The following is a 12,452-nucleotide window of genomic DNA, read 5'->3' on the forward strand; positions in this document are numbered from 1 at the left end:
CAGACTAATTACAAGACAAGGGACACCTGTGAACTATGATCAGACAATTAACCAATGACAAGACACATGGCAGGATCACATGACAAACAGGATATCACATGACAAGACACAGAAACATGACAATGACAAAACCAAAATGTGACAGTACAAATAGATTCATAAAGAGATCTATTGTGCAGTATTAACAGATTTGTTGTCTTTTTGCTGCAATCAAGTAATACAGGATTATACTTCTCTGCTTTTTTTGGGGGGGGGGGGGGGGGGATATGTAGCTACAAAGAGTAAATCATGCAGTATTTAGGAGGTCATTTTAATCAAAATTAGGGCTGCAGAGTTTATCAAAATATTGCGACATGGTTTAGTGTCTTTTATGCTTTTATGCTCCAGAGTGGCACAGCTCATGCACAAATGTGCGGCCCATAATACAGTGTTTCCCATAGATTCACTCTGAAACCTAGCCTGGTTATAACCAGACCCTTCTCAGTCGTAACTGAGTTAGGGTCTGGGGAAGGTTCATTCACAGCTCACTTCAAAAGGGGCGTCGCCAACGGACGTTGCTCAAATGCCTCTGGGCGCAATTGGATAGATCTAAAACCAATCAGTTCGATCGTAATCTTGTAAAGCCCGCCTCAACGTTTGTGATTCGTGCCTCGATTTGGAAACGGACGTCGCTCAAATGCCTCTGGGCGCAATTGGATAGATCTAAAACCAATCAGATCGATCGTCATCTTGTAAAGCCCGCCTCAACGTTTGTGATTGGTGCCTCGATTTGGAGAGATTGGAAATGAGCTTGAATGGGCTCTTCGCCAGACTAACTTGCAGAGCAAATCTAAATTTGCCGGAAGTTCATCTGGGTTTTCCCAGGCTATCTGAAACCAGCAGTGTGAATCCATTTGCCAGCAACCCATCAAAATACAGTAAAAGCTTGATGGTTTTCAATCTTGTCAAACTCAAGTGGAGAGATTTTTTTAAAAGATTTGATTTATAGTTACTGAAAGAGGTTTGTGTTAGTTTAAAGCGTAAACCCAAGTGTAAACACCCCTATTGATTTTTTTTTTTTTAAAGAGAAAATAATCCCAAATCTTTCAGCCCTAGAAGGATGGTTTGCAGTCTTGTGGACTAAAAAAACATTTTCAAGCTTTTTAAATTATTTTTATTTTGCACTCCTGGAAGGATTTATTCTTTCCAAACATAGCTATTCAAATCATCCGGTGATCTTTCCTGTATTTCTTCAGATCGCAGAAGAAGTAAATAAAAGTAAATAATGCTATGTCAGTTTTTTCCAATAATGTGCAGCCATAATTAAAAGCAATATTGGGGATAACGGTTGGGGACATAACAATTATACAGATATTAAAACAAATATTTTTGTCATAATTGTGCAGCCAAATGAGAAACACACAAGAGACACTACTTGATCAGTTCCTTTAGAGTTTGGTGTTAGATTTTAGGTTAAAATTGTCCATTTTTGATTATGTTCATTATTGAATGAAATGTTTTTCTCAATAATGGATTCTGGGATTGCCTTCTTCAAAAAGAATAAATACGATTCTCCTTTAGAACTAGAATTTAGGAGCGTACATAAGATGCCTTTAAATGCTGTCTAGATTTTTTTTGTACTGATTGGCTGAGAGCCTTTTCCAGCCATGCGATATTCTACCAGTATCACAAAGGGAACCGTTTCACTGTTTGCATCACTCTGCTTGCAGAATTTCTCACAGTGAGTGTCATGGCAGATAAGCCAACCCACCATGATTTTACAAATAATACTGTTGTTGTGTCACAGAATGTAGTTTGAAGAGGTTTTTTTGTGAAAATGCAGTTATTTAGACCTAAAATATGCGACTTATATATAAACATAGCACGTATTTGGCAATTTGTTTCATATATATATATATATATCTATATATATACACACAATTATTTATGTCATCCGAATATCGCAGACTCGCTGTCATGTGTCATACAATATATATACAAACATGCTTCTTCTCCAGTTTTCTACAACACTCTGAAGGTGCAATTGAATTGACCTCCAAACCTCTCTCACACTGGTCCCAGACCATCAGACCATTCTTACTGTCGAGGCCTGAACTTGCTGTTTCCCAAATTTTGTGTTCGCAAGCTGTCTCTCTGTCTTGCTTTTCTAATGTCTTTATAATATGGTTTAATGTGCCTCTCCCATTTATTTTAGAGCAAGCAGACAAATGCACCTCCCGCTGGAAAGATGAGCCCATGCAGAATGGTACAGTAACACCCTCCATCAGCCATTTATTCTCATCTTTCTCTATCTTTCTTTCGTGAAGTGCTGTTATAGTGGGTGTTTTATGAGGGGATACAGATCATAATGTCAGAGATGGAAGAGTGTTAACCTCATTTTACTTACTAATGTGACCTATTTCTGAGGGAAACAGTACATTCAATGAGAAAGGGGAGGGACTTGATTTTATTCACCAGCAATTGATTGAATGGTGAGAAGTGACTGACACATACCAGAAATGTGAGTTTGATGAAACAATGCTATTGGCTAACATTGCATAATCAAAGAAAGTAATATCAGTGGTAAAATAAAGTTGACAAAGCAAGTTTTAGTATTACATATTTCTGTCCAATGACATGCACTGATTAATCATTTACATGATTATTTCAGAAACATGCACTAAAATAGTAAATAAGGTTGAATTCTAATTGTATTATTGACTGTGATTGTTCATGACTCATATAAAAGTTGACATTGTAAGGATTCCTTTAAAGTTTTTACAGGGTTTCCTCAGGCCCTTACAATATCTTTACCAAGGTCAATTTGATCAAATTTAAGGTCTTAAATATCAAATGGAATAACAAAAGTTATAATTTTAAGAGGTCTTAAATTTGGGTACAAAAAAACAAAGGAATTGTGATATGGGTTAATGTGATTATTAAATTTAAAATGAATGGGATCATTCAACTAAACAAAAGGCGATAATTTTATTGAAATGTGAAGCTGCACGCTTAAAGTCAAAACACAGCGCTGCTGAGTGTTCTACTGGTTCACGCTTTCAGAGCAGCTTGTAATCATTATTGAATGCATGCAATACACCGATTTTACTATTAACGGCACAATAATCTTTTTTGCGCTTTGCTTCAAACTAATCTTTATTGAACCGGAAAAATCCAATAACAATCAACCTTTAATGTGTATATACTAATACACTGGTACCAATTTCAATACATATGCATATATTAAATAAAATATCTCTTGAGTATTTTCAACTTGCAGTTACCCTGTTTTGCAGTTGAATGTGTGCTGCAGCCTGTTTAAATAAGTGAAATAATCTATGATAGAGAATTTATTTGGAGATTATGAGTTTGTTCTATGGACTACGGTATTCATTTTATTTGGGCAGGTCTTAAAAGGTTTTAAATTTGATTTTAAAAACTCTGCAGATATTATACTTTGATTTTTTTTTATTTTATGTTGTTCTCCCTCTCTCTCAGAGTAGCTGTAAACTCAGTTCCCTTTCGTTGTCACTCCGAGTTACGTCGGATGACGACCAAGTTAATCCTTCGTTTCACAAGCCATCTCTGTACTGTCCTGCTTATCTGTGCAGTGGTTTGCCAGTGAGTGTGTTTCTCCCCGGGTGTTTCAACACTCTCAGAGTTTCTTTTCTCTCACAAAAGAGCTTGCACGTGGCACGTCTTTTTAAAGATGCATCGCCCGTGCACTTCTGGTTGCGGTAGACTTGTGGCCGACTTTGATGGGCACGAGCGCTGCATAGTGTGTTTGGGCATAGATTACGCTAGAGCAGCGCTCGTGGATGACTCATGTTCTCACTGCGGGAACATGACCATCGCAACATTACGATCAAGACTCACTGATCTCGCAAGAGTGAGGGTCCCCTCATCCACACCCCGATCTAGCGCCTCCACGAGAGGTTCTACTTCGGCTGGTGGCCAGGGTGATCTGAGGGTGACGGTTTGGATATCCGTCCGACTATCCGACTCTCCAATGTTGCAACCAACGAGTGTTCAGGGGATTTCCGCGGGACCATCTTCTGATGCCCCGCGGATTTCCTTTGGTGCTCCAGAGGAGGACACTATGTCTATCGCAGCATCACAAGGTGGGTCTGATTCTTCTGGAAGTGAAGACTCGTCACAGTTACCACCTTCCGGTGTGCATACGGCTGTGCTCGAGTCCGATCCGGAGATGATGGCCATGCTTTCCCGGGCTGCCGCGAGCATCGGTTCAGAGTGGACCCCTCCACCCTGTCCCGAGTGCTCGCGGTTGGATGATTGGTACTTTGGTAAGGCCGCGGACCCCCGTCCGCGTCAAACCCCAATACCTTTCTTCCCAGACGTACATGATGAGATCTCAAAGTCCTGGAAGACCCTCATGTCTTCCCGTGACCGCTCGTTGATCTCATCCGCCTTTCCTCCCCTCGATGAGGCGGCTGCCCGTGGGTACACTGGGCTCCCCCCGGTTGAGCGCTCTGTTGCGATGCAACTGTGTCCTCAGAGCGCTTCTTCTCGTGGTGAGCCTAAGCACCCATCCAAAGCAGGAGAATTTGCGTCTACGCTAGTGGCGAAGTCTTACAGAGCAGTGGGACAGGCAGCTACCTCTTTGCATGCCATGGCCATTCTGCAGGTCTACCAGGCCCAGATGCTCAGGGACATGCATGAGGGTAGGACAGACCCAGGGCTCTTCAATGAGCTGCGTGCCGCCACCGACCTTGCTCTCCGAGCAACGAAGGTGACCGCACGCTCCCTGGGTTTGGTGATGTCCACAGCCGTGGTCCAGGAGAGACATCTCTGGCTGAACCTCGCTGATATGCGGGATGCCGAGCGGTCCCGCCTGCTCAACACCCCCATATCACAGGCCGGCCTTTTCGGCGGTGCAGTCGAGGACTTTGCCCAACAGTTCTCGACTGCGCAGAAACAGACTGAGGCTATCAAGCACATTTTGCCCTGACGGCCGCTGCTGCCTCCACCCAGCCGACCGGGCAGAATACTCAGTCTGTTCGCCGCCGAGGGCTCCCTTCTGCGGTCCCCCCCCTCCCGGCCGGCCCAAGCAGCAGCCTCCACCCGGGCCTGGTCGCGGAGGAAGCCGTAAGGCGGCGCCCCAGCCCTCTCCTGCCCCGCCCCCCGCTAAACTGAGACGGGCTGCTCAGGGATGATTTTCACTTCTCAGGAGATGGTAGCAGGACCACTCCTTCCCCCGGTGGAGGGTCGGGGGAGAATCTTTTGTTCTCCACTCCCCGCTGCTCACCATTAAAGTAGGCGTCCTTCAGGTCGATCGCTGCAAACCAATCCTGGGGCTGTACACATTCGAAAATGTGCTTGGCAGTGAGCATCTTGAACGGCAGCCTGTGAAGAGGCAGCACCCTAATGTGGTTAAAGAAAGAAGTGAGATGTTCATCCCTGAGCACACAGAGTTCTCGGACGACACGGTGCGCCGCCTCCGAGCCGTGCACCCCTCGTCCCCCTCTGTCCCAGAGCTGGATGACAGCACGCGCCGTCCCCGGACCGTGAAGCTCTCATCCCCCTCTGTCGCCAGCCCCCTGGTAGAGCAGACCCCCGTGGAACGTTCGTCCTTCCCTGGTCTCCTCTGTCAGGATGCGGTCATTGACTATGCCCCGACACTGGGCCGCCATGACGTCCACGTCCGGGACAGTCATTCCGCCTCGCTGCCCCACCGACGGGAAGTCTGTGGTTCGCATGACCCCGCTGGTACAGTTCTTGGGAGCCTGGCTAGAGCTTTCCAACCTGTCCCGCTGGGTCGCACGAACGATCAGGCTCGGCTACGTGATTCAGTTTGCACGGTCTCCTCCCCGCTTCAGGGGAGTCCGCTCCACTTTGGTCGGTGGCAATGCCCATATCATGAGAGCGGAGGTTGCTACCCTGCTGGCGAAGGGTGCGATCGAGACTGTCCCTCCAGCCGAAATGAGGTCCGGCTTCTACAGTCCGTACTTCATTGTCCCAAAGAAAACCGGTGGGTTACGGCCAATCCTGGACCTGCGCGTGCTGAACCGCTCTCTTCACAGGCTGCCGTTCAAGATGCTCACTGCCAAGCACATTTTCGAATGTGTACAGCCCCAGGATTGGTTTGCAGCGATCGACCTGAAGGACGCCTACTTTCATGTCTCCATTCTCCCTCGACACAGACCGTTCCTGCGGTTTGCTTTTGAGGGGCAGGCATAGCAGTACGCAGTTCTCCCATTCGGGTTAGCCCTGTCTCCTCGCGTCTTCACGAAGGTCGTCGTGAAAACCCTTTGGGAACACGGGGTTCGCATCCTGAACCATCTCGACGACTGGCTGATCCTAGCTCACTCTCGAGATCAGGTTTGCGAACACAGGGATCTAGTGCTCCGGCACCTAGCCCGTCTGGGCCTTCGGGTCAACTGGGAGAACAGCAAACTCTGCCCCGTGCAGAGGATCTCTTTTCTCGGTATGGAAATCGACTCGGTCGCCATGTCCGCGCAGCTTACGAGCGAGCGCGCGCAGTCACTGCTGACTTGCCTGAGACAGTTCGAGGGCAAGAGTGTGATTCCACTGAAATTATTTCAGAGGCTCCTGGGGCATTTGGCATCTGCGGCCGCAGCAACGCCGCTCAGATTTCTTCACATTAGACCGCTTCAGCTTTGGCCTCGCGACCGAGTCCCGAGGTGGGCATGGCAACACGGCACCCTCTGATTACCAGTTACTCCAATCTGCCGTCAGACCTTCACCCCGTGGGCGAACCTCAGTTTTCTACGGGCCGGAGTGCCCCTGGAATGAGCTTGGCGGCATGTTGTTGTAACGACAGATGCCTCCTCCATGGGCTGGGGCGCCATGTGCTGCTGCAGGCTCCTGGACAAGACCCTTCCGCCTATGGCACATCAATTGCCTCGAGTTGCTGGCTGTACGTTTTGCTCTAAGCCGTGCTCTAAGCCGTGCGTTCCGGGCAGTGCTCAAGGGCCAACACGTACTAGTCCGATCAGACAATACTGCGACTGTAGCGTACATCAACCGCCAAGGTGGTCTGTGCTCCCGCGTATGTCGCAACTCGCCCGCCACCTCCTCTTATGGAGTCAGAAGCATCTGAGGTCACTTCGTGCCATTTATATCCCCGGAGCTCTGAACTGTGTAGCCGACGAGCTCTCACGGTTTTAGCTCCTCCCGGGGAATGGCGGCTCCATCCCCGGGCGGTTCAGCTGATTTGGGTCCAGTTCCAGGACGCACAGATAGATCTATTTCCCTCTCAGGACTCGACCCATTGCGCCCAGTTTTATTCCCTGACCGAGGGCACGCTCGGCACGGATGCTCTGGCGCACAGCTGGCCGCAGGGCCGCAAGTATGCGTTTCCCCCAGTGAGCCTTCTTGCACAGACCTTGCACAAGGTCACGGAGGACGAGGAGCAGGTCATTCTGGTTGCGCCTTGCTGGCCCAACCGGACCTGGTTCTCCGAACTAGTACTTCTTGCGACAGCACCTCCCTGGCCGATCCCTCTGAGGAAGGACCTCCTTTCTCAGGGACGGGGCACCCTATGGCACCCTCGACCTGATCTTTGGAAACTCCACGTGTGGCTCCTGGATGGGACGAGGCAGGTTTGAGTACCCTACCACCAGCGGTGGTGGCTACCATCACTTCCGCTAGAGCTTTGTCCACGAGACATCTCTATGCGTCGAAGTGGTTCCTCTTCGTCAACTGGTGCTCTTCTTGCCAAGAATGATGTTCGATCAGCGTCGTGCTTTCCTTCCTACAAGATGGGTTGGAGCGAAGGCTGTCTCCCTCCACCCTAAAAGTCTATGTCGCCGTCATTGCCGCGCAGCATGACTTTGTTGAAGGTAAGTCTTTGGGAAGGCACGACCTGATCGTCAGGTTCCTGAGAGGGGCAAGGAGACTGAATCCTCCTCGCCCTCCTCTCGTTCCCTCTTGGGACATCTCAGTGGTGTTAACTGCCCTGCAGAGTGCTCCCTTTGAGCCTCTGCAATCAGTGGAGCTTAAGTTCCTGTCAATGAAGACAGCGCTCCTGGTTGCACTGGCCTCCATCAAGAGGGTAGGGGACCTGCACGCATTCTCCGTTGACGAAGCGTGCCTGGAATTCAGGCCGGCTTACTCTCACGTAATCCTGAGACCCCGGCCTGGATATGTGCCCAAGGTTCCTACCACTCCCTTCCCGGACCAGGTTGTGAACCTGCAAGCGCTGTCCCTGGAGGAGGGAAACCCAGCCTTTCCAGTATGCGCCCTCCGCGCCTATTTAGACAGAACGCAGTGTTTCAGGAACTCAGACCAGCCCTTTGTCTGTTTTGGTGGGAAGCTGAAGGGAAAGGCTCTCTCAAAGCAGAGGTTGTCTCACTGGATAGTGGACGCCATTGCTTTGGCATACCAGCAGCAAGGTCGACCGTGCCCCCTTGGTGTGACTGCCCACTCCACCCGGAGTGTGGCGTCCTCTTGGGCTCTTGCGCATGGCGCCTCGCTGACAGACATCTGCAGAGCTGCAGGCTGGGCGACACCGAACACATTCGCCAGATTCTACAATCTCCAATTGGAGCCAGTGTCCTCTCATGTACTCGCTTCAACCAGCTAGTACTGGACCCACTCAGGTGTCTTCGCTTGCTCGCCATTCCACTCCACGGTTTGGATACTTGCGATATTCTCCTCAGGTGAGCTTCCCCGAAAGCCCTGAGTTCCTCCAGCACTCCTGATGTCGGTGCCAGTGTCTATTGCCTGCGCGTCGGCTAGGTGCCTCCCGTGTGCATGGTCCCTCCCCTGAGCGACCCCCACATGTGTATTTCCACGGTAAGCCTCTCTGAGCATGTGTCTTTTCCTTGGCAAGTCACCTTGCCACCCCTGGGGTTGAAATATTCCACCTGCGGCTGGACACCCCAGTGTTTTCCATATGCATCCTTCGGGTCATATGTGTATTCTCTAAGTCCCCCCCTCTGGGTTGGCAATAATTGCATTTCCCCTAAACCTTGGGATATGCTCCCCAGTGTACCTTGGTATTCCTGTGCTAAATAGGAGTCCTTCGTCCGTGCCAGTCTCACGACAGGGATCTCAGATTTACGCAGGGCACTGAAAGCAGCCGAGAAGGTGGCGTGATTAGACTGGTAACCCCATTCGTCGTCATCCGACGTAACTCGGAGTGACAACGAAAGGGAACGTCTCGGTTACGTATGTAACCCTCGTTCCATGAGTAGGGAACGGAGACGTTACGTCTTCCTGCCACTTTCCGCTGTACCGTGGGGATCGCCTGAAGCTCAATCTTGGCTCCTCAGCGAAGAAACATATCTGCATGTTGCCAGCGTCTTCCTTTTATACCCACGAGATAGGGCGGAGATACGCTATGCAAATTCCGCAGACCCATAGTTCATAGAACTAAAATAGTTCCTAGTTCCTGCTGTGCAAACACGCCAAAATCCAGGTACTTTCACCATTAGTTCTAGGTACTATGAAAAGGTTTCTCCGGTGCGAAAGCCCCTAATGTTTGCAATGTTCTCCACTGCGCACACAATCTCTGTCACTTAGCAAAAATAAATTAAGTGAGAACGACACTGGTTTAAAGAGGTGGAATCACCAGTTGTCTTCCCCAAACGTCAGAACATGCAGTTGATTGCAGGAGGAATGGAGAAAAAATGACTCTTTGAAGCCTCTCCACTTTTCTCAGCTTTACAGTGATAGTGTGTTAGCACATTGATTCAAACATTCTGACACATAAAAAGTAAAGCATTATGTGAAAGAAATTTTTATTGACCATGTGTTTCTCTTAACCCTCTGGGGTTCGAGGTATTTTCTGGGTCCTGGAGGTGTTCTGACATTTGTGCTTATTTCTGTTATGCCGGGCGTACACCAAAGGATTTTCACAGTCCCAGACTAAAGACCGGCAGTCTTTAGGAATCTTACTGGAGTCTCGGCGCGCTCCCGTCGTCTCGATCGTTAAATGTGAGGTGATAATCTGCAGTCGGCGACCCGATTTATGCCAGTCTTTCTCTATCTTTCATATCAAACATGTTTGATATTATTGCAAGTCTTTAGTCTGAGACTAAAAACTGTCAACCCAAGTTTTTAGATGTGAGCTTATAATCGTATAAAGTCTTTTCTTAAAGTCTTATTACACTGTATTCAGCACAAACTTTGCTACAGTATTATGTCAGCAGCATGTATGTAAAAGTTTGTAGTTGAGATAGTGACGTTTATGCGTGGTTTGTGAAAAAACAAAAAGAAATTGTCACTGAAATATTGTCATAAAACCCATACTTATTATTTCTTCACAAGACTTTTGAAAATTGTATCACATAGCCTAGAGTATTTGCTCCAAAACTATGTGAAAATCCTCCTGACTACTCATTCAGATAAGACAATAAAGTCATTTAAAATTTGTATGACGTGTTTTGTGTAAGAAAGCTTTATGCAAAGGGGCGTGATCTCTCATTAATATGAATGCATTTTACATCTGAGAAAGACAAAGACCCTCCCCTAATGGCCCTATCAGGTGCTATCAGGCCCTATCATCATGAGGAGCCTTGCACGAAGAATGAGGAGATTTAAAAAATAATGGATTTTTGATTGTTTGGATTTATTTACAACACAACATAATCCAAAGATACACAACAAAGGACAAAAAAGCACATTATTGAACACATTGACCTAAAGACAGAGACTTGAACAGTCACATAACTTTGTGCCATTCCTGAAACATAGTAGGCCTACATACCTGTCATTTCCAAGGTGTTTGATTTTTTCATTTCACCATGTTCATGTACAGAGACTCATGTGAATGTTGAAGTCAGCAGGACTCATCCAGTGGCATCTGGTCCCTGTAAAAAAAAAAAAAAAAAAAAGAAACAACTGTGAACATGCTGATATCAAGATAAACTATAGGCTGCACGATTTTGGGAATACATTTTAGATTTTTCTGGTTAAAATTGCGATTTAAAATGTACAAAATACACACACATACATTATATATAAAATGAACACCAGGTTGGTTGTGCATTGTAGGCATATATGTGTACTGTAGGCTACACACATGCCTAAGGCACAACCAACCTGGTGTTCATTTTATGTGTAGGGCTGCATAAAATAGCAATAATAATAGCCTATACCAGGCGGCCTATAAATCGTTAAAAAATTAACACTTCTGAAACACTACACAAGAGAAAAATGTATAGATCATGTTACTTCAAATGTTTCCATTCGTTATGACGTTATGAAATGAGATTGCCCAATGCCTATTGTTTGGCGTGTTTTGCTTTACAAACGCACAGCGCGACTGACTGAAACTCACAGCACGTGTAGAGAACATTTACTGAAGCGATTGAGCCGCTCCAAACTATGAAACATTATTGTTACCACATATACATATCTACGTTTGAGCAGATACCCACAAACACAGTATTTATCAGTAAACACTTTCCTAAACATTATATTCACCATATTAGAGTAAACACTCATAAGATACTCGTATATCATGCTGTGTTTTATTATCCTCGTGTCGTGTACATGTATATAAATTTTAAATTAGGTTTCATGTTTTTTTCCAATATCATTTCACAACGTACGTTTTAGTCTGGCACCAGTTTGACTAGTTGCGCAATGTAAAATGTATAACAATAACATTATGAGTGGATGTCTTACCTTAAAAATCTTTCTCGCAAAATCGCAAATCGCAAAAAATAATTCTTCTATTTCCTCTGAGGTAAATTCAAGGTGCTCAGCACAAACACAGTCTTCTAAACTCGATGTAAAGCAGAGGAGTAGGCTACTGAAGTCCCTGATTCTTTGTTTTGAGGTGACGAGGGCGTTTTCAGGTCTGCTCCTTCCCGTGGATCAATTGCATGTCAATCGCTCTTGCGCGCGTGGGTGTGGTCACATTAGAGTTAATTAGGACGTGTTTGAGAAACTATACATGTCGTTGCTTTCATACTGATTACTTAAACAGAGAATATTTGCTTTTGATATAATTTACATCATTTGAAAATAGAGATTCCAAGCTTTGTAAAGACATACATTTTAAGTCTGTCTGACAAACATAAGCTGAGTTACAGATCATTTTCTGTCGCGTTTCAGAATGAACTTCACATTGGGAGAGACGGCAGAACGCGCATCATGTTTATTTTCTTTATTTTACGAAAAACAAAACATTTTGTTTTTATCATGAGTGTACACAAATAAAAGAAGACATTTGACAGTTTTGAATTATGTATAACACTTATATGTAAAGATCAAAATCAACAGAGTATTTTGAGTCTCTTTTGCACTGATAAGAAAAAAAGTCCCCAGAGGGTTAAACACCTTTATAACGATTGCGTTAGTTGAGCTGTATGCGCGATGGGCGGCGCCATGTTAGTTTGTTTCACAGTTCAGAGAATCGGATCTGTTGGATTTACAACACGTCAATTCCTCCACTTCTCACGAAATACATGAAAGTAAGTGGCCGGTGAACTGGGAGAAGAATAGGGTCAAATTTAAAGCTACTTACACATTGTGTATCT

At 46.2% G+C, this 12,452-nt stretch overlaps 1 protein-coding gene across 6 annotated transcripts in view; it reads left to right on the forward strand.

Moving 5' to 3' along the window:
- The window catches only part of thrb (thyroid hormone receptor beta), a 614,287-nt gene that overhangs the window by 531,295 nt on the left and 70,540 nt on the right, over positions 1-12,452 (forward strand). For all 6 annotated transcript variants that reach the window (XM_077222560.1, XM_077222558.1, XM_077222562.1 and 3 more), the window contains one exon: positions 2,195-2,245. In XM_077222560.1, the coding sequence (XP_077078675.1) occupies positions 2,195-2,245 (51 nt within the window). The remainder of the gene's footprint in view (positions 1-2,194; positions 2,246-12,452) is intronic.

This window comes from Siphateles boraxobius, unplaced genomic scaffold, assembly GCF_051911475.1.
Source record: "Siphateles boraxobius isolate OS27281-9 unplaced genomic scaffold, OSU_SipBor_1 89, whole genome shotgun sequence".
In the NCBI taxonomy this organism is placed as follows: Eukaryota; Metazoa; Chordata; class Actinopteri; order Cypriniformes; family Leuciscidae; genus Siphateles; species Siphateles boraxobius.